This window comes from Lissotriton vulgaris, chromosome 6, assembly GCF_964263255.1.
Source record: "Lissotriton vulgaris chromosome 6, aLisVul1.2, whole genome shotgun sequence".
Classification (NCBI taxonomy): domain Eukaryota; kingdom Metazoa; phylum Chordata; class Amphibia; order Caudata; family Salamandridae; genus Lissotriton; species Lissotriton vulgaris.
The window spans coordinates 1,489,933,715-1,489,954,953 of NC_141694.1; the positions used below are offsets into that span (position 1 = coordinate 1,489,933,715).

General features: G+C 45.9%; 1 protein-coding gene across 2 annotated transcripts in view; it reads right to left on the reverse strand.

The window, feature by feature from the left end:
• PSME4 (proteasome activator subunit 4) overlaps positions 1 to 21,239 on the reverse strand; it is a 2,155,241-nt gene that overhangs the window by 1,445,574 nt on the left and 688,428 nt on the right. For both annotated transcript variants that reach the window (XM_086927646.1, XM_086927645.1), the window contains 2 exons: positions 7,242 to 7,304; positions 7,022 to 7,117 (listed from right to left, as the gene is read on the reverse strand). In XM_086927646.1, the coding sequence (XP_086783772.1) occupies positions 7,022 to 7,117; positions 7,242 to 7,304 (159 nt within the window). The remainder of the gene's footprint in view (positions 1 to 7,021; positions 7,118 to 7,241; positions 7,305 to 21,239) is intronic.

A 21,239-nucleotide genomic window follows, 5' to 3' on the forward strand; every position in this document is an offset into this window, starting at 1 on the left:
AACTCGCTTTTGGGATATTAAAATGTATCCATCTTGCGAAACATATTGGGACATAATAGAACGCCCACATGATAGGAAACTGTACTTTCAATTTCGTATAGGAACCTTACCAGTAAATGCATTCAAAAAACACTGGTCTCCCATGTGGGTTGATCATTGCTATTTTTGTAAGGATCAAATAGAGCACATTTCCCATTTGTTGTTTTGCTGCCCATTATATGTTAGCCCTAGACGTAAATGGCTGAAGCCAGTGTGCCTAAACATCGGCACCCGTAGTCAATCGACAGCCCTGAGAATACTTGAAACGGATTGTTCCACACCATTTGTAGTTGCTGTAGCTAAATTTCTTGCCTGGGCATGGTCAATTCGTACACGCACTTTAAAGTCAAATGTAAATATATCATGAAATAGTGTTGCTTAATCCAATCATTCTATTGCATTGTATGAATTGTTTTTAAAAAGAAACTATTTATAGAAACAAACTGAATTTTTTTTATTGTACTTCTCATGTATAATATTCGACTGTCAAAATGTTTAATATGTGTTTTAGAATTATTTTTAATCGTAGTATTTATTGTATTAGGGTTAGGAAGAATGCTTTTATGACATTTGTCGAATAAAGCTTTGAAATTGAAATTTAATTGGAAGACAGATAACCGTGAAAAACAATGTCCGATGTCTGTCTGGGAAGGTGACAGCCGAGGGGGGTGAACCATAGCCAGACTCCTCTATAGCTGGGACAGCTCCACCGGGCAACGACAAAGGGTTGTCGGGTTCTGCAATAAGTACAGATAATTCCTGTTTCCGCCCACGAGGCAGCGTCATAGTTCCATAGAAGGCAACCGTCCAGGTGTTAATAGGCAATGCCATCCCTCCTCATCATCCAGCTCACCCCATGAAAGGAGAGGTGGAAGAGACAGTTCAGGTGCCTGCAGTTCATCCCCATGCCCCTGAAGCAGTAGTGGGTGCTGGGCAATTGTCACGTAACACAGGTCGTATGTGGCGAAGGACCTCACACGAACGCCACTGCCGAAAAGGAGGACTCCCGTTCTGGACAGGCAGAACTCCACCATTGAAACCAGGGGAGGACGCCATTCTTCGGGAGCTGGCTTTGTATGGGGAGGTCATGCTGCCTTTTCTCTCCCAGTTTTCCTTTAAAACCTTGAGTGTGCCTTCCGTCCGGTGTACAATCTTCCCTTCGTCACAGCCTCTGAAGCTCATTATTCTATGGGAGTCCTGTTACTGTCTCGCTGGCCGCCATTTTAAGGTCAGGGAGGCATCATTTGAGCCTTGTTGTGTGTCTGGGCACTGCAGGGGGCTCCGCCCTACAACACCATTCCCTCCTGGTGCAGGTGCTTGCGTTTGCGCCCTGACTCACCGGAAAACACTGGTGACCGAGGATTTCTTCTCACAGCTGCATTGTCCCAGTCCCCAGGGTTCCACCGCTGCGGCGCTCCGTATGCAGTTTGCAGGCAGTCACTACCCTGCAGCCACACCGTGTCACTTCTGTGCGCACGGGCTTCGCTTCACTCCTTGTTGCCGCTCCGTTTGGCTCGCCGTTGTTGGCCCGACCCCCAGCATCCCGCCATCTCTCCCCTTGCGGGCCTCAACTGTGTTCGGCTGCTTCCTGGCACTGCACCAACACCAAAGTGGATTTAGGGGTACCTACTGATCCCCGGGTGCTGGCGCTACTCTTGGCTTAGTCAATTCTGGCCTCTTACAGCCAAGACCCTCTGATTACTCTACCGGTGGCAGCGGAGCCGAGACTAACTACGTCCTCTCCGCTATCAAAGCTCCTTTTCGGCAAGTAGCACACTACTCTGGAACCCATAAAGGATTAATGGTGAATTAGTATAGTGAAATATGAAATTTGAGAAGTGGACATGCTAGTCTGTTATTCTGATTGAAAAGGATAGTGGAGGATTAGAAGAGTGAATGCTTTAGACTATTCTTTTTTATGGAGGGCATAGCAGTAGGAGGAGGCTTGAGATGAGTAAAAAGGGATGGGGTGGAAGAGTCAGAGGGAAGAGTTTAGAAAGGCGTGTTTTGGGGGATTGGTATAGTAAAAGAGATGTCAGATAATTCAAGAAGGGGTAGAGTAGGGGAAAGTCTAGAAAGGGTTATTTTGGGGAGCATAGTGGTGGTATGGGGTTTGGGATGAATGAAAGAGTGGATGTAGAGGATATACTGATAGAGGTATAGGGAGAGAAATAGGGTAGTGCATTGGCAAGAGTAGTAGACAGAGGTTTGAGATGAGTCCGAGTTGAGGTAGAAGATATGTTGAGAGAGGCATAGGGTGAGAAACAGGGTAGTGCATTGGATAGGCTGAATTAGAGGAAAGTAATAAAGATATAGATCCATAGGTACATGAAAAGTATAGAGATGCATAAAGGAAGTAAGAATATGTAGATTAAAGATAATGATACGGTGGGGGACACTAGAGGGTACACAGCAAGATCGCCGCACCTTAGTGAGGCTCTGCCCAGCTGAGCTCCTATCCGTCTATAATCTGCCTACCAACAGCTACATCCTGGCTTGGCAGTTCGGGCTGGACAGTTTCCATGAGGCACAAGGCCAAGACTGATTTGCATATAGCCAGGTCTAACCTGGGGTGGCGTTGTGAGCAAAATAATGATGGATTTAACCCAGATTTCTTGACTGGGGGTGAATGTTTTGATTGGTTCTGCATCCCGTCCATCAATTGTGTGTCTTTAACAGCTACATCCTAGACTCCTGCGCCCCTGCCCTGCATTGTAAAGCCCCCCTGGAATATCCTGTGCGGATTTGGACCACTGAGGAGCACCGTGACGCCACGAACGCTGAGCTGATCTGATCCGGTGGCGCCTCTACAAAATGGCGGCAGCCGCCGGGCCCTGAGAGAAGACCCTGCCTGCTGCCATATCTGCGACTGGAGGCGAACGCTCCTTGCTGCGGGGCCCGAGTGGGATACAGCACTGCCTGAATATTACAAGCGATATCCCCTGGAGCAGATGACTGCGAGGAGGTGTGCTGGTCTCTGCATGGTGCAAGAGGAGCTCCGGCCATGCCCGCGTTCTGCGGGCGCTAGAGAGACCTGCCATGCTGAGGGGGCCGGCGAGACGGCCTGGTGTACGGAGCGTTGCTGGCGCTAGCTGCAGTGAGTGGGGGGCGGCTCGTCCCCGGAAGGTGGCTAAGGAGGTGGGCGCGGGCTGGGGTGCATGCCACGGCCTGCGAGCTGTGGCTGGGGCTGGTGGCGTGAGGCGCTGCGGCTGTACCTTCTCCCTCGCTCCGTGTTGCTGGTTCACTGCATACAGCCAGGCATGGGGCTATCAGCACCGGCGGGACCCGAGGGGTGAGTTCTGATGAGCATCGGACCTACGCTGCCTCTTAACACCCTGCCGAGCTGCCGCTGATTGTACGCTCCTCCCTGGGGCGCCTCGGACTCGCATGGGGGCTGCATTGACGACGTGCTGATTCCTTCCACACGGGCCTACTTCAGGATACTCCCCGCCACATAGCAGTGCATGTGATTGCTGCTGTACTGCTTTGCTGCCTGGATTGTGCCCTGGCCTCGTGTGGCTGCCTGGTGATCTGGTGGGACATGCTGAATTCTCGTCATTTCTCCGCTTTGAGCCCGGTCTTGCTTGCTTTGACTTCTCTGTGTTTCCCGTGGAGCTGGGCCGTGGGCGGAAGGCCTACACCCTGTGACTGCGGAGTCTAATTATTATACACGCTGGTTAATAGCTCTTGTAGAGGGGCTCAGTCGCATAGAGGAGGCTCTCGTCTGCACTTTGGTACCCTTTTGCCTGCTGGTGTGGCTCCGTCATTGATCCCTGGAACTCTGCTTTGCACCACGTTTCTGGGCCTGGAGAGGATCCTGGTGACTGCCCTCTCTGTTCATATTAGAGGGTGTACTGTGGGAGGCCGCTCCACGGGACAGAGTGCATATGAAGCCTTTTTATCAGGATCTACCACCATTGTAACCTACTTATTGTGCCCGTGAAAGATTTCTACTTGGTCTGGCCCGGGACTGACTACCGGTTGATACTGGGGTCCCTGGAAGGGGAGCCCGCTTTGGCCCCGTACTTTGGTGTTTGAGTGGCACAGTTGCAGGCAGAATGGGGAGGACAGATAAGACTCAACCTCGCCTCACATTTGAAGTGCGTAAGTCATCCAAGACCCCACAAAAAGCTGCCTCTGACTCATAGGTGGATGCCCAAGAAGGGGGCCCTTCTACAATAGAGACAACGCTGTTGGGCATGCAACATAGCCATCCAGTCCATAGAGAGCACTATGGCAGCAGTACATCAGCGCCTCGACCACATGCAGTCACAACTCGAAAAACCAAGGCGCCCGTGTGGGGGAGGTCGAGCAACATGTGTCTGCAACTGAGGATGGTCTGAGTGCGGTAGCAGGGAAAACACTCAATATGGAAAAGGTTCTCTCCCTCATCCAGGCCAAGAATGAGGACTTAGAAGCCAGTTCCCGCCGAAATATTATTTGAATTACAGGACTCCCAGAATCAACGAATGTGGGCGTTGAGAACCTAATAATAGACATCTTTTGTACTGAACTCCTCTCCATCACGTTCATTATTGAGCGGGTCCACCGCTCCCTTACGGCCAGGCAGGTCCCGGGAGCTCCACCTTGCCCTGCAGGTGTTGAATTATAGGGACAGGGACGCCATTTTGTGCATGGCCAGAGATAAGGGCACTATCAAACACCAAGGTAAAACACTCTTCTTTCCCTAATTTTACTGTGACGGTGCAGGCGGCAGGCAGGGACTTCGGGGCTGTAAAAAAGTTCTTACAATCTGAAGGTGTTCCTTACGCCATGTTATACCCTGCACGCTCAAAGATTTTCACCAACTCCAAGGCAGCGCTGAAACATGCCTAACACCTCAAGAGAAGGCAGCATAAATCCCAAACACTCTCTGAATCTGAGGAACAGTAGGAATGTGGGGTGCCCATGGATACTCTGTCATGTCATGTAGCTCTACTGGGCAGCTCTGTTTCTAAATTGTTGAATGTTTTGACTTTTTTGCATTCCATCTTTATCCTCCCTGCACAGGTGGACGATATAGAGATTCTTTCATTTCTCCCTGCAGTGCACTACTGTTTTGTCATGGGGCTTTATGCTGTAATCTGATCAGGCACAAATGTTGTTTATCTCAGCCACCTCCTTGTTAGGAGGCTAGTAGCACTCTGACGCCCGATGGGAATATCCCACTTACAATCTACACTGATTTTCTATGTTTGGGGTTGGACAGGGAGGGTTAGAATGGCTTTGGCGAGTTGGGGACGCTGAAGTGGGAGGCGGACAGGGAGGGGTGGGAGTGGAGGGGGATACTGGCACTTTCAGTCTTTATTTTGGCGTATTCACCTTTTCATTTGCAGGAGCAGGCACAAACTTTTTCATTCCCCCAACTGACAGGCCTATAATGACTCTCTTGACAAATATATAAACAGGAATACAGGAAGAACAAAAGGATTTCAATTCACTCCTCTGTAAAACCTGAGCACACTTATCCTGTTTGTAAATATTATTAATTCTCATAGGATCCTTTTAGGAATCCTGTATTCCTGTTTATATATTTGTTTATATATTTGTATTTTAAATCCCTTGTGACTTATTTTTGGATAAAATTCAAGATTTTGCATATACACCTAGTGTTATTGTTGTTCTTGTTCATTGTTTTATGTTTAATGTATCTGTGTGTGAACATTCATTGAGAATTTAATACATATGATTGACTAAACTAATCTTTACTAGGACCATTGAATTGTCCTTCCCAAAAACTTTATGTAAATATTGAAATATTTTTGGAACAAACTCCCTTGGAGGCACTCCTTACCCCTTACACCACTTAGAGCGCAGCATTACATGAAAACTCAGCCAAACCCTGCGTGGCGGAGTTTCTTCTCGCAGGCGGCTTGCCAACATTAAGTTGGCGAGTGAGAATTTGCGTCCCCAGCACGATTTAGGGGAGCTAGAACGCCTTCCGGCAAGATTTCTAAGTGCAGGCGTTCACAGCCGGTCTCGATTGTTATGTTGAAAAAGTTGCCAATAGTGTAGAAAACCTACTCGATTGACAGAAAGAAGCAATGCCCTCTGGTGCGCCACCTAGTGCCATTCGTGCTAATTTTACAGAGCAGGACAAGCTCCTGGCGCTAAAACTCAGTATGACCAGCACAACGTGCCAAAATCTGCTCGCTCGCAGAGTTTCACTCTACGGAATTCTGCGGAGTTACATAAAAACTCCGCAGAATTTCGTGGAGTGAAACTCTGAGTTCCGCCCACCCCTAAATAATATACCAGCCAAAGGCATGAGGGGCAATACAGACTCTGGACTGATCAAAGAGGTGATTGCCAATGCTGCAAGCCAATGACCATAAGAGATTGAACCAAATAAACCAACAGCTAAAGTGAGAAAACCCATAACCCACCCTTATATACTGTAAGCGAAACAACATGCACACAGCTGTGCTGTCAACCCAGACATAAAAAGAAGGTGCTTATGCATCTATTAGCAACTAACTCCTAACCTCAGTCTGCCTCTATAAACTTCCCTCAAACACTGGTGACTGAGCATCTCTTCCACAGGTGGCTCACAGGAGGTGGCACCATAGTGCTACATACACCTGAAGCACCGCCTCACTGACCAGGCAGCAATAGATCCTAAGGTAACACACACGGGGACATTACGCACATTGTAAAATTACGGTAGGTACCAGCAACTTGGAGATTGTCCAGCTGATGTGACCGAGTTACATTACAGAGGAGCAAAGCTTTCCCTAATGTAACCATGTTGCTTGTTAGAGTTAAACTCTCACCTGGTTAACAGTATCCCGTCTATATTACCTATATATCTGTAGAAAGTTGTAATATTAATTAAAATGATTATTTTGGGATGACACATATTTTAGTAATTTGCTACTTTTAATATAATTGTAAGTCCCACATTTTTCTGGGCAAATGTGCCAATTGAGGGAACCATAAACAAAGGTAGCTTATCGATATAAATTAATTGTTAGATTATTACCTGACTGTAGGAGCTTGTAGACAAACATAGAAGGTCTCTTATAATGTCTTGATGTATTGTCTTATATTCACAGCCTTCAATCGTCAGTGTTCGCAGCTTATTAAAACAAAAAATAGCAGAAACTACTGTTATTTAATGTATAGCACTGCATTTAATTGGGAAAAAGTGAAATGTAAAGAGTAAATATGGTTGAGTTAGGGTTTTCACGATGTTTTAATACCTCATGCTGCAGCATGACTCTGTCAATCAACAATGCTCTGATGTGTTGCTTTCTTCCATGAAGCTGTTAAAAAAAAGGTCAGAGTTACACAATGGACATCTTAGGCAAGCAAACAAACTGGCAAAGCTTTAAAATTAACAGAAGTTCAACTTAATTATATGGATGTATGGGGAGCAAAGAACGGTTGTGGTGAATATAGGCAACACGGGTAAACAGGCTTTTTAGGCAATCTTAACTAATGGAGCTCCTAACTTACTGTTTACATGTTCTACGATATTCAGTAAAAATCTTGGAAAAAATGCATAGCAAAAACATTAATGAAATAATAAACAGTGTACGAGAGCAAAATGTTGCATTTGGGTTTTGCCACCGAGACCTGAAAATGTTTAAAACAAAACGAATTCACATTAGATGTACTGTAACAGGGAAATCTAAGCTTTTTCCAGATATCAGATTGTGCTTGCTGCTACCAACAATACCAACTTATTTGTTTAGCCCTCCAACTGATCCCATTGTAGATCAGGTAAACGTGGCTGATTTACTTTGAAATATGATAGGTATAGTACTTTATTTAATCTGCCATTCTCAAAGCTTACAACAGTTTTGAGTGAAACACAACAAAAAACTACTCTGTTGGTCCATCTGCAACTTCAAATCTACTTAGTGACATCGAACTGTATTGTATGTAATTGCAGTGATAGCACTTCCTACCCCTGAAAAGGCAATAGAGGGATTTACACCAGAAATCAAGCTGCTCCCGATCCCAAGGTACGTAGTTATATGCTATTGCTTGTTAATGGAGTTAGTCTTAGGCTCTCAAGAAAACCATTCGATGCATTCACTCCAGTTTCTCTGTTGTGGAATAAATTGGCACGAGCTAGGAATGCACATTAGTGGGCGGAGTGGTATGTGAGTTCATGCAGATGGTTAGTGTGGTTAATAGATGGGCTAGAGGAGATTAGATTTTGTGATTTGAAAAATAAGAGGTTTATACCTTTAAAATGGGTTACGGGCAAATTGGAGAAATACATTAACAGAGAGTAAGGCAAAAATGCACATGACAGAGGAGGCTGTTCTTGAAGAGAGGTGGTATGGAGGGCATAAAAAGTAAGAAAATAATATTTACACAAAAAAAGAGGCAAAGATATGAAGTTTTAAGTAAAGGTCAGTTTTTCATATCGGATTTTAGGAATTTAGTGGATGCTTTAGACACAGCGTGAAATTTGAGGTCATACAACAGTAAAAAGAACCATTATTTGTATGTGAAGATAGTGCTTTATTAAGTAATTTTGAAAAGCGCCCGAATCAAGTGAACAGTGTGTACACTGCTAACCTACTACCAGACCACAACTCCAGCAGGGTTAGATGATCTGCCCAGGAGTTGAAAGCAGGAGTAATGGCTGTGCGGATAAACCAAGAAATATCAAGAGCTTTTTATGCTGCGCTCAAAGGAAGCAGCGACCGCCTGATCATAGCAATGTAAGAAAATATATGGATAAATTGTGCGAACACTGAAAAGGTGATTTCACAAATGCTGGAGATGATGTAAAGTGGGATCTATTTTGGATGCCCCTGGATTGGCTGTGTGTCTCCCAGTGATGTGCTTGACACAAATTTCAGGTTTTGGATTGTCCATCTGCGTGGACCTGCCCGTACCCTACATGCATTGCACAATTTTGATTGATTTAATGTGCCCTAGAACTGTGCACATTTATTTCCAGATTGGCTGTCTTTGTCTCAGTCTGTTGTCTGAAACACAGTTCAGTTGGCGCACATTTCCGTCTCTTGGAAGGCTTCATGTGTCCGAATTCTACACACATTCCAGTTACTGATAAACTGTGTGTCCCTGACCTAGGCTATTTGGACATTTCAGCCTTCTGGCTGCTGGTGCATGTCCCAGTGATGTGCATTAAGCATATCCCAGTCTCCTTGATTGGCTGCATCTGTCCCATCTTGGTGTGCTATGCAGGATCCAGCACTAAAAAGGTTGTGGGTCCCTGTGCTAAGTTGTATGGACATTTCAGACCTGTGATTGGCTGTGCATGTCTAGGTGCCATGTTCTAATACATTCTTGATTGGTTGCCTGTGTCCCAGCTCAATGCGCTATGCAGGTTCCTGTCTCCTGATGGAGTCTTCAGCGAGAAATAGAGTGTCTGTCTCCAAATACATATACAACTGCATGTCGTAAAAACAATAAAACTTAACTAAAAGGATTCAAAAGGCTTATCAAAATAACCACTTTTATCACCAGGATTTGTCACAGAAGTGACCCACCTCAAAACCCTTGCCTACCACAGTAATCCGTGAGATCCCATGTCACACAATGCCTGTCTTCAGGCTTTAACACAGTTTGTTAACAATTCACCCTTAAAGACCTACTATTAAATGTCTTATTCACAGAATGCGCTGTAAAAGAGAAACTGGGTTGACCATAGGAATTTTAAGTTCAGACTTACATTTGATGACCTTTATGTGTGCATGAATAAACAATGTTAAAAACGTGTATCTAGGGTCTAAACACCTCCATTGTAACTAGCTGCATAAAGGCCTAATGCTGTTAAAAATGCAATGTCTGTTAATTCTCACCTTATCTTTGGCAACATATTCCTCTTAGTTCAAATCAAGGAATATTCTAGGTCAAGTACCAGCACCATTGCCTTGTGAAGTTAACCTTAGTCTGGGTGACTGCCCTTATAAGCAAATCATCTCGGTAAGGACACAATGGACTTTTTGTAACCTAAACTAGCTATAACTACAATGAACAATTTTCTGAAGGCAGAACTTTAAACTGAAAATGCTGGCATTGCCGTTCTGGACACAAATCGGTAGAAACATTTGGCACACTGAAGGATCAGAATATTGAAATAGGTGTCCATCAGGGACACCATACAGCTTGCTTTCTTAATCGCATCTGGATAAAAGTAAGCAGCTTGAATGTGTCCTTCTTTCTTGAGATTTCTAAAACCCATAATCTATCTGCATCAATTTAGCTTTCCTTTTTTGGTACATGTAAATTTGCAGAGAAAAGCCTTAAACCGCATTCTTTTGTAGGCACTCTTTCTATAGTTATTTCGTAACACCAGGGTCACTTCTAAAATTATAAATCTTTCATACAATTTTGTTTGAGATGCTGGCACGGGTGGAATAAAAATGAACGGAAAAACATTTTAGAAGCAGAAACTTATATTCCAATTAATCAATTGGGATTTTGTACGGCCAATCCACAATCAAAACCTTATGGACTCTCACCATGCTGGAGAAGCGAACGTTTTAAATAAAAGCAAAAGTTATACTTCTGCTTTATAGACCTAAAAGCTGCATTTGTTTCTGTTTCACAATATATACAATGGAGAAAACTTGCTGGATAGGGTATCCCTCAAAAATTGTTGGATGCTTTTATACTTTTGTACACAAATACTCGGGTACAGGTTAAGTTAGACGATGGCTTCAACCTGTCCAGAAGAATCAAGACCTGTAATGGCCTCAATAAAGGCTGTGTATTTGCCCTGCGCCTTTTTAATATTTTTACGTCAGATTTGTATCCGCACCTACAAGCCATTAATGCTCACCCTTCTAAACTTAACAACTGTCATTTAAAATATCTTCGGTATGCTGACAACACGATATTACTTAGCCAAACCCCTTTAGGATTGCAACGGCTAATCACTGCATTTGAATAATACATTACAGCAAACTGTTTGGAAATAATCGTCAAGAAAACCAAGATAATTGCAATAGGTCCATCGACTAACAAACCTCGAACTTGGCACGTGAAATGAAGGACAATTGAGATTGTAAAGACATATAAATATTTAGGCATCCTATTTGATAATAAAGTCTTGTTTAAAAGTCCTTATAACCTTTTAAGAGCAAAAAGATCATCCTTATATTCACTTTTAAGTCACTACGAGATACACAAAGATGATAATCATATGAACATCTTCTGAAAGTCATGGGAGCCAACCTGCTTCTGACTATTGATGTGGCTCACCTATCATTAAGGGAAAGGATGCCAGATTATTAAACTTGATAATCAAAGCCTGCAAGTCTGTTTTAAAAATCCCAAAAGCTATTGGCCAAACTGAATTGGTTCAAATGGCTGCCTCATTAACTGTGCAAGGACTAGATTAAGCTTCCATTCCGGAAGAGGCACATGCACAGGGTGAAATGCGCGGAAAAGGCCCCTCATTAATTGTTTTATAAGACTGGAGACACAAACAGAAGGAACTTGAGGAGACTTCCTAAAGTGGGAAACAGCAGCCAGGTGAACCTTCACTAAGGAGAAAGTGAGACCTGCCTTGGCCAAAGAGAGGAGATATGGTAAAATCTTCTCAGGAGGCGCTTGAAGCGGGTGAAGGCCGTTTCGCTGGCACCAAGAACAGAATCACTTCCATTTTAGGCGGTATGTCTCATTAGTGCTACCTGCTCGAGATTTGGCAATAACTTCCCTGCACTTCTGCAAGATATCCAAGTCCTTGAATTCTAGGCACTCAGGAGTCACGCGTGCAAATAAAGAGACTGTGGGTCTGGATGATTCACTTGGCCCTTTTCTCCCTCCAGCAGAGATGGGGATGGCTGCAGGCTTATGGGACTCGACTCTGACATCAGAAGTAGCTCCGCGAACCAGTACTGTCTGGGCCATCTTGGCGCTATCAGGATAAGACAACAGCCCTCTGTCTTCATCTTGGATAATACTCTGGGAATTAGCGGGATGTGGGAAAGCGTAGCATATATCCTGGACCATCGCATTAAAAGGGCATTCCCCCTTGACCCTGGTAGAGGGAGTCTGTTAGCATAATACTGGCATTTGGCATTCTCTGTTGATGCGAAGAGGTCTAAAGCTGGTTTTCTCCCCCCTTTGAAACACATGGTAGAGTTGGGACTGCTCCAATCCCACTCGTGGCAAGTGGCTTGCGTTCTGCTTAACGTGTCTGCCAGAGTATTGTGCAGACCTCTCACATGCTCGACCCTTAATGAGCTTCCCTGTTGCGTCCTCCAATCTCATAGCCCTTGCGCTTAGTGAGATAGAGTAATGGATTTGGTTCCCACTTGTTTGTTCACATAATACATGCTGGTCGTATTGTTCGTACGGACCAGCACGGAGGAGGCCGCTATTCTCGGCAAGGAAACCTGAAGAGATAGGAAGATGGCTTTGAGCTCCAGCCTGTTGATGTGCTGATGTTTCTGGGCAAAGGACCATTTGTCCTGAATGTGTAACTCTTGCAGGTGACCTCCCCAGCCCTCCTTGGAGGTGTCCGTTGTCAGTATGAAGTCTGGGGTAGTCTGGAGGAAAGTCCTTTTACCAGATTTGGAGCATGAAACAACCATTGCGGTGCCTCAATCATTCACGTTGTGATCTGAACTACATACTCGAAGGATCCATGCGCCACCTTGGACCCGGTATTCCACTTCCAGACGGATTATCTATCCTCTGATATTGACGGAAATATCTCTAGGCTTAATACTGCCCATATCAATGCTATTGACTACATTGCTCCCCAGAAAATCATTGCCTCCACTAGATCTCGCCCCTCCGCTCCCTGGTTCTCCACCTCCCTCCGTGAGGAAAAAAGCAGATGCAAAGCACTCGAACGGAAGTGGAGACAAAACTATGACCCTGAAGCTAAGCTTACCTACAAAGCTGCCTTGAAAAAATTTCTCAAACATAAAAAAATCACTATGAAAGATCACTTCTCGCTTCAAATTGCCAATGCCAAAAACTCGTCAAAAACCCTCTTCACCATTGTCAAAGACTTCATTAGTCCTCCGGCTAGGGCCACTCAGAATTCGGCAAGTCAGACCCTGTGCGAGGGACTTTCAGATTTCTTCCTTGAAAAAATTAACAAGCTATGTATCTCCTTCCCTAAAGGGCCAGTCTCCCGGCCTCCTTCCACTAGTCCCCCTGCTTCTCCGTCCTTCCTCGCCTTCAATAAACTCACCCAGGAGGATGCTATCAGGTTACTCATCCATTGCAAATCTGGTGCACCCTCTGACCCCGTCCCTGCCAAACTCATGGGAGAGCTGGCCCCTCGTTAGCCTGCCCCTTCCTCTCCATCTGGAACGCCTCCCTTCACCATGGCTTTTTTCCTACCACTTGGAAGGAGGCCTTGGTGATCCCCATCCTAAAAAAGGCAGATGCTGATCCCACTGTGTTCGCCAACTACCGCCCCATTTCCCTTCTCCCTAAACCCGCAAAGGTCCTGGAAAAAGCCGTGCAGTTACAACTCACGGAGTATTTGGAAAGCAACTCTCTACTACACGACTCACAATCTGGATTTCGGGCGGGATTCAGCACTGAGACGGCTTTGCTGGAAGTATCGGAAACAATTCGGGAATGCGTGGACAGGGGCGAGGAGGCCATGCTAGTCCTCCTCGACCTGTCCGCGGCATTTGATACGGTCTCCCACCTCATCCTCCTTGACCGACTCAAACAGATTGGCATTGGCGGCACTGCCTTTAGCTGGATCGAGTCCTTCCTTTCAGGAAGAAGTCAAAGGGTATTGTTGCGGCCTTTTAAATCGAAGGAAAAACCCTTGTCATGCGGTGTGCCACAGGGCTCTGCCCTCAGCCCTCTGTTTTTTAACATCTATCTTGCCCCACTGGCCGGCGTTGTGGAGTCCTACGGAGTCAGGGTGGTCTCCTATTCTGATGATACCCAGCTAGTGTTCTCCTTCAGAGACCACTCGGACTCCGCGTTCACCAACTTCCGCCAGTGCCTCAACAACATCAGTGGCTGGATGTCTGAAAACCACCTAAGACTCAATGCAGACAAGACAGAGGTGCTGTTTTTTAACCAGAAAAATTCCATCCCTTCCTCCTGGTGGTGGCCCACGGCACTTGATCCCGCTCCCTCTCCCGTCCACTCTGCTCGTAACCTGGGTTTCCAGTTTGACGACTCCCTTTCATGCAAAACTCAGGTCAATAAAGTGACCTCTGCCTGCTTCCTGAAGTTGCGCATGATCAAAAAGATACTCCCCTATCTCCCTCTGGATTCCCGCCGCACAGTTACCCATGCCCTCATCACGTCCCACCTGGACTATGCTAATAGCCTCTATGCTGGTGCCCCCCAATATCTGATTGACCGGCTCCAGATTGTTCAGAATGCGGCGGCCAGATTGATTGGCAATATTCCCTACCGTCAATCAGTATCTGCATATCGTAAGGAACTTCACTGGCTACCTGTGGCCAGCCGCATCCAGTTCAAGATCCTTACCCTGACCTACCGAGCCATCAACGATCGCGGACCCAACTACCTGAAAAAACGCGTCTCAATATCCCGTTCCATCAGATCTCTGAGATCCAATGACCTCCGCCTTCTGATCTCTCCCCGTTTCAGACTCTCCAAAATGGGTGGCAGAGGGTTCAGTGTTATTGCGGCAAAACTGTGGAACGCTCTGCCAGTCGATCTTAGATTCTGTCCCTCCGAATCCATCTTCAGGGCCAGACTCAAAACTTGGCTCTTCTCTGGACTCTGATCTACTCCGCTGTTCTCCCTCCTTGCTCCTCTCCTCTCCTTTGGAGGTTCAGGTTCTAGCGCCGGGACACCCCTTCGGGGGTAGCTGTGCGTTCTACAAACTACATAAAATAAAATAAATAAATAAATCCCAAAGCCTTTTACCATTGTTTTTGTAGCTCCTCTTGAAAGGCCTCATTCTCAGTCTGGCTAGTGGCACCAGATCTATTGCTGAAGAAAACATCCCGAGGATCAACTTGTACATTCGCACAGAAAGTGACCTTTTTCTTGATATGCTTTTCACAAGTCTTTGCAAACATATCTGTCTTTTGTGAGATAGAAAAGCTTTGCACTGGATGGTATCTATGGACGCTTCCAGGAAGGATAGGATTTAGACTTGGATGGAGCAAAGACTTCTGTTTGTTTACAGTGAGTGCCAAAGTCCTGAACCTGTGAAGGCAGGTGCTTGTAGCTTGACTGGCCTTCTGTGCTGTTGGTTCTTTGAGTAGCCAGTCGTCGAGATACAGGAATACTTGAAGCCCTTGAGATCGCAAGTCTGCTGCTACGGGTGCTAGGCACTTGGTGAAGATCCTTGGCGCCGGTTTGAGGCCAAACTGAAGTACTCTCTATTGATAGTGGGTGCCAGCCACCGTGAATCTTAGGAATTTCCTATGTTTCGGATGGTTTGGGATATGAAAATATGCGTCTTCCATGTCGAGTGAGGTCATAAAGTCCCCTTCATTCAAGCGACCTAGGATATTGGAAAGCGTCACCATTGTAACATTTGTTTCTTGAGAACCTTGTTGAGATTTCTCAGATCCAGAATCAATCTCCATTCTCCTGGTTTCTTTTTTATTAGGAAAAAATGAGAATATAAACCTTTTCCCTTTTGCGACATCCTCTAACGCTCCTTTGGCAAGCATAACCAAAGCCTCTTTGCATAATAAGTGAAGACGAGGGGGGGAGGGGGGAGGGACACACTCTTGTGTGGAGTAATCGGTGGTCGCTGAATGAATTTTAAAGTGTGACCATTGGTGACAAGGTCTAGTACCCAGAGATCCGATGTTATTTCGCGTCAACAGTGGACATAGCTGGAAATATTCGCACCCACAGGTTGGGAGGGGAGGGAGTCTGGTACCCTGGCATGATCATTGTTTCCTGCCTGAGTCAAGACCTTGTTGAGGCATTAGTTTGTGGCCTCCCTGGCGAAAGAAACCAGCCGTAAATGACTGACGGTAAGATAGAGGACTGTAAGATTGGCGTAATTGAGACTGGTATGCAAATACTGCTGAGCTCTCTGGTAACCTCCTTTGTAAGGTGCAAATTTTCGACCCGTAGCACCTCTGAAGGACACCTTTCTGTGTTGAAATTAGGCCAACAACTTTGCGGTGTCCGTGTCATTTTTAATCGTCAACAGCTCTTCATCTATGTGCTTTCCGAAGAGGGACTCACCATCGAAAGCCATATCCAACACCTTTGTCTGCATCTTAGGCCTTACGGTGGTTGCTTTCAGCCATCCTTGCCATCTAAGCACAGCAGCTCCCGCAAGTTGTCTAAAACCAGTATTGGCTACATCAAAGGCACAGTCAATGGTTTCCGAAGCTGCACGCTCCCCTTCCACCAGTATCTTTCCTGCATCTTGTCTTTAGTCTTCAGTCTTCAGGTATAAGGTTTCCTCAAACGTCCATCCTACGCCTTTCCTCAATCTGACACTTTACGTGGAGCTCCAATGGGCTGTGAGCCACCCCATAAAGACCATTATCGGCATTATCATCTTCTACATAGCCCTCTAGTAGATGTGACGAAAGGGCGAAACCTTACTAAACTCTTGCATGGATGGCCGTAGGAAAGTCTTAGTTACTCTGGTGACTTCAGTAATCCTCGTCCACGGTGCAGAAACCACAGGAATGGAAAATTCCATCGTCGACGGTGTCCTCATCGGCGGTCTCCTCGTCGAAGGTGTCCTCATCAGTGAGAGAGCCGTCCCATCGAAAAGGTCGTCGCCGGGATCTTAGTTGACGAGGGATCGTCGACTGTCTTCGACGACGATGGGGGAGACTCGTCGTCGACGGAGAGACTCTGATAGACAGCATTGGAGCCTGAATTGCCGCCGACTTAACACTGAATGTTGTCGACGAGTGAGAAAGTGTTGTCAACGATGATTTTTGGAGAGGTTTCTTACTCACAGAATCTGACGAAGATAAACTATGCCGATCTCCTCTTTACTGCCAGGCATAGAGAACGCTTGCTCAGAGGAGTGTTTAGCTACCTTCTCTTTTTTTGAAGCCTTGGGGTCCTAGGAAGGCTTGTTTGTAATGTTTCCTGCCTTCACCTGAGGAACTGTCCTTCGATCTGGTCCTCTTATGGATGTAGAGGCTCTATCATCTTCCTTATCAGAAGAAGGCGAGTGGTGTTTCATGGTTTGAAGCCACAATAACAAACCTCCCTTTCCTTCCTTGAGGGTTTTATTTAAGAAGGTGCAGCAGATATTACATACTTCTCACCTCATGCCTTGGATAAAGGCGTTATTACACTCTTTTTGTGGATCATCCACATGGACTCTGTTCTTGCCACAGGTTTTACATGGGCAGAAAAGGACTTTTTTGTCAGACATAATGCAAAGATAGAGAAAGTTGAAGAAAAACGGAGTAGCACTCAGGGAGACTCCTTTCCACACAATTTGTGGTAAAAACCTGCCTCTGCTGAGTGTGTTCTAGAGGGTGCCGACAGCTGATTGGCTAGGTTCCAACATTTGGTCCTTTTTTTTAAAGGACATAGATACGCTACTATTTACTTGGCTTACAGCTCTTATAGCCTATGAAGCTTTTAAAGCACTGCTTGAATATTTTACCTTGGGACTCTCATCTCGACGATGGGGAATGATTCAGGCATGTGAATCTATGAAAGATACCCAAATACTGGATAATCACTATTAGACAGTTCATTAACCCCTTCCCTGCTGGGTACATTCCCCCGCTGTGCTGGGGGGAGGGGGGGCGCGCGCTCGTCATGAGCTACAGTGCTCCTGTGCTCATGACGGGCTGAGCTCGTCACGGCCACACCCGTTTCTTTAGAACGTTCAGCACAGCAGGGGAATTAGCCCAGCGTGCGAGCGTTCTAAAGGCCATGACGAGCTCAGCTCGTCATGAGCACCGGAGCACTGTAGCTCATGATGAGCTGAGCTCGTCATGAGCATGCAAGGGGTTAGGAAGGATAAGGTATTTAGCTGTAATCCTGGTTCTCTTCCAGGGGTATACTCATCAAAGTCATAAGCACTGAATAGTCCCGCCCACATGCGGGGACACCAGAGCATTAACAAAAAATATATGCATATAAATTATATATTAATGCATATTTAATCAAATCTGAGGACTAGTCCTGTGTAAACATACATCCATATAAACATAATATGCATATATAATATACAGAAATGTATATAACTATGCAGCCTGAAGCCTAAAATGAGGCTCAAATATGCCAATATTATATTGTATTTTTCATTTAAAATAAATCATATACAACAACATTTTCACGACAGAGAAATGTACTCTTAACTTATTTGAACATAGCCTTTATTTTCAAAGAAAAAGGCAAGGTGATAGCAGGCAGATTAGCCCAACAGGCTCCATATATAGCACTCATCAAAAACGAGTGCACTGCCTTTAAGACCTCCAGGACCTCCAGGCTCCCATCATGCCCTACAGGTAACAGTTAGGTCAGTTCATTTTCCGGCTCCTTCTGTGAGGATCCTAGAGCATTTAGCTCGACAGTTAGTGAATTTCTCTCACCGATTGGTATTTTGAGGTTGCATTTATTTTTACTTCAACTATTTTTAAGTACTCGCAGCACCATTTCATAATTTTTTCTGACTTTCCAGCAATCTTTCTTGTCAGAAATGCCAGCCTTATTTAATAAGTGTCCTTCTTAGGGGAAGAAAATGGGGAAATCCGATCCGCACTCGGTCTGTATTTTGTGATTGCCATCCTCAGACAGACCAGACATGTGCTACTACTGCCAGCAGTTTTCCAGAAGGACTGTTAGCGTAAGGGAGAAGATCAAGCTGCATGCCATGCAGAAGAGAGAGGAAAAGAGTCTATAACTGGCCTGGAAGGACATCCCTCTTAAGAACCCTCCTCTCAAGTAAGATCAGAGGACAAGAAAAAAGGGAAAAAAAAAACATCTGTCTGATTCACAGTTAGGGTAAAGATCGATGTCAAAAATACCCCTTTGCTCTCCTTCTACTTCTAAGTTGTCTACAGTAAGACCCTTATCACAGTCTACGGCGAAGACCAGATCGCCACCGAAGTGGGCGATGCCAGGCATGGCAAGTAAATCTAAATCTAGACATGCGTCAGCTTCTCATCAACCGAGGTCTACCTCCCCTCGTCGACGGAGTACAGACAATCGATGTCGAAGACTCATCGCCGACAGGGTCGGTCGCCGTCGAAGTCCCCAGTGCCGACGTCAAGGACACCACTGACATAGAGGACAGGTCTTGTGCGCAGATGCTCTACTGCTTTACCATCATCGACGGCAGGGCGAGCTCTATCATCGCCATCAGGGAGGTCGACGTTGAGGAGGTTGATGTTGAGACCTCACGCCTCCCGTATGTCTCCACCAGCTAATAGACGGAGAATGAATCGGTCACCAGTACCGGCTTTGAGGCATCTTTCGATGTTGATGGAGATTCAGGAGAGGGAAACTCAGGACCTTGCGTCTAAGGGGAAGCGTCAAGGAGTGCTTCACCCTCCCCAGGCCGGAAGATTGTTCAAATCACGCCTGAGGCTTCCTCGGCTCAAGAGCAGCATAGGGCCTCCAATCAATCTGTCCTTGAGATGGCTGAAGAGTATAAAGAAGTGGAAGATTCAAAGACGCAGTCCTGGGTCTGACTATTCCCAAATGTATTCTCCTTCTAGTACCACAGACAAGCAAGTGTTTCCATCGACACCAGCTGCAAGGTCGCCTCAAAGATCTCCAACTACATGCGGACATAGATCACGATCACCTCTTAGGCGTTTCCAGTCCAGATCTCGACTTCTTACGCCTAGAAAGCACAGGCGAAGGTCTCCATCATGGTCACCAATTTGTCCAGATCTTTGGTGGCAGACTACTCTAGTACCTTGTCGTCTACTCCTCTAATCAGAGTATCACCTGTGGATTAAATCATTACGTTTAATGAGGTCCTATGCAGAGGGGCGCGAAACTCAATACTGAGATGCCTTCCGCGACTCCATCAACATCTGTCATTTTCGAGACCCCTCACCACAGGTCTTCCACTAGACCTCAGCTTCCTTTGGCTCTTGGGCTACTAGAACTGGTGCTACATACTTTAACTCCTGCGTCAATTGGAGCAGCACTATCGCCTAGAGGTCCTGGAGGTCTTAAAGGCACAGCGCCAGTTTTTAATGAGTGTTATAAATGCAGCCTGGTGGGCTAATCTGCCTGCTATCACCTTGCCTTTTTCTTCAAAAATAAAGGCGATGTTGAAATAAGTTCAGAGTACATTTCTCTATGTCATGGAAATGTGTTATATATGATCTAGCAATAAAATACTGCAGCACGACATCGTGGTCCGTCTCAGTCTTTGGAATGTACACTGAAGAGTGACAGAGTGTTGGTATATATATATATATATATATATCGTTCCATCACCCCCTCCAACGGCGAGAGTGAAGAGGCCAACACAGGAGAACTGGTGGAGACAGCATTTATTCCATTCAAGCAGGTAGGAGACGATCACATCACCCGCAAAAAGGCGTATGCATTTCGGCTTAGGATTAGCCTTCATCAGCGCCACGGGTGTGAATGCTTCAGGTGGCGGCAATTTTCACTGACACAAATATCACGCCTCACCTGATTAGTCCAGCGCTGCTCCGCCCCTCCTGGCGCACATGCTAATCGCAATTGTCCCTGGTATATTGCATCATGTACCGCGACTACCAGTCCCAGAATGCAGTTTTCATGTTCATTACTGGTAATGGTTGCGTGGGGATGGGAAGGCGCTGTAATGATGGAAAATAGACTCCACACTCCGCTGTCATGGAACACACCGTCCCCTCCTGTCCCCATCCGTCTCAACCTCCTTACGTTTGGTGTTCACTGGGCAGGGGCAGGATGAAATGCATATTCTACCCAGCGTGAAGATTGTTGACTCCAACACCGTTACTATTTCTCCCAAACCCGGAGGTTTACACAGGACTAGTCCTCAGATTTGATTAAACGTACATTAATATATATATATATTTATTCCAAAACACTTTGACTCCGTTGAATCAACAAATGGCAAGCACACCGGTATCTTATTCCATGATGTTTATTGAAAACCCCTCACCCCCGACAGACGCGTTTCGCCTTCCGGCTTCGTCAGTGTCAGTTTCTGTGTGTTTCGTGCCGCCATTTTAACCCTTCCCAAGCAGCCCAGCAGTTTAACCCGTTGGCTCCTTCCGCTTTTCTGCGGCAGTGCGGCCGTTTTAAAAAATGGGAGCGGTTGTGTCGGCCATTGGCCGAAGGCAGCACCAGCGAGGTAGTTATACCAACGGGTTATA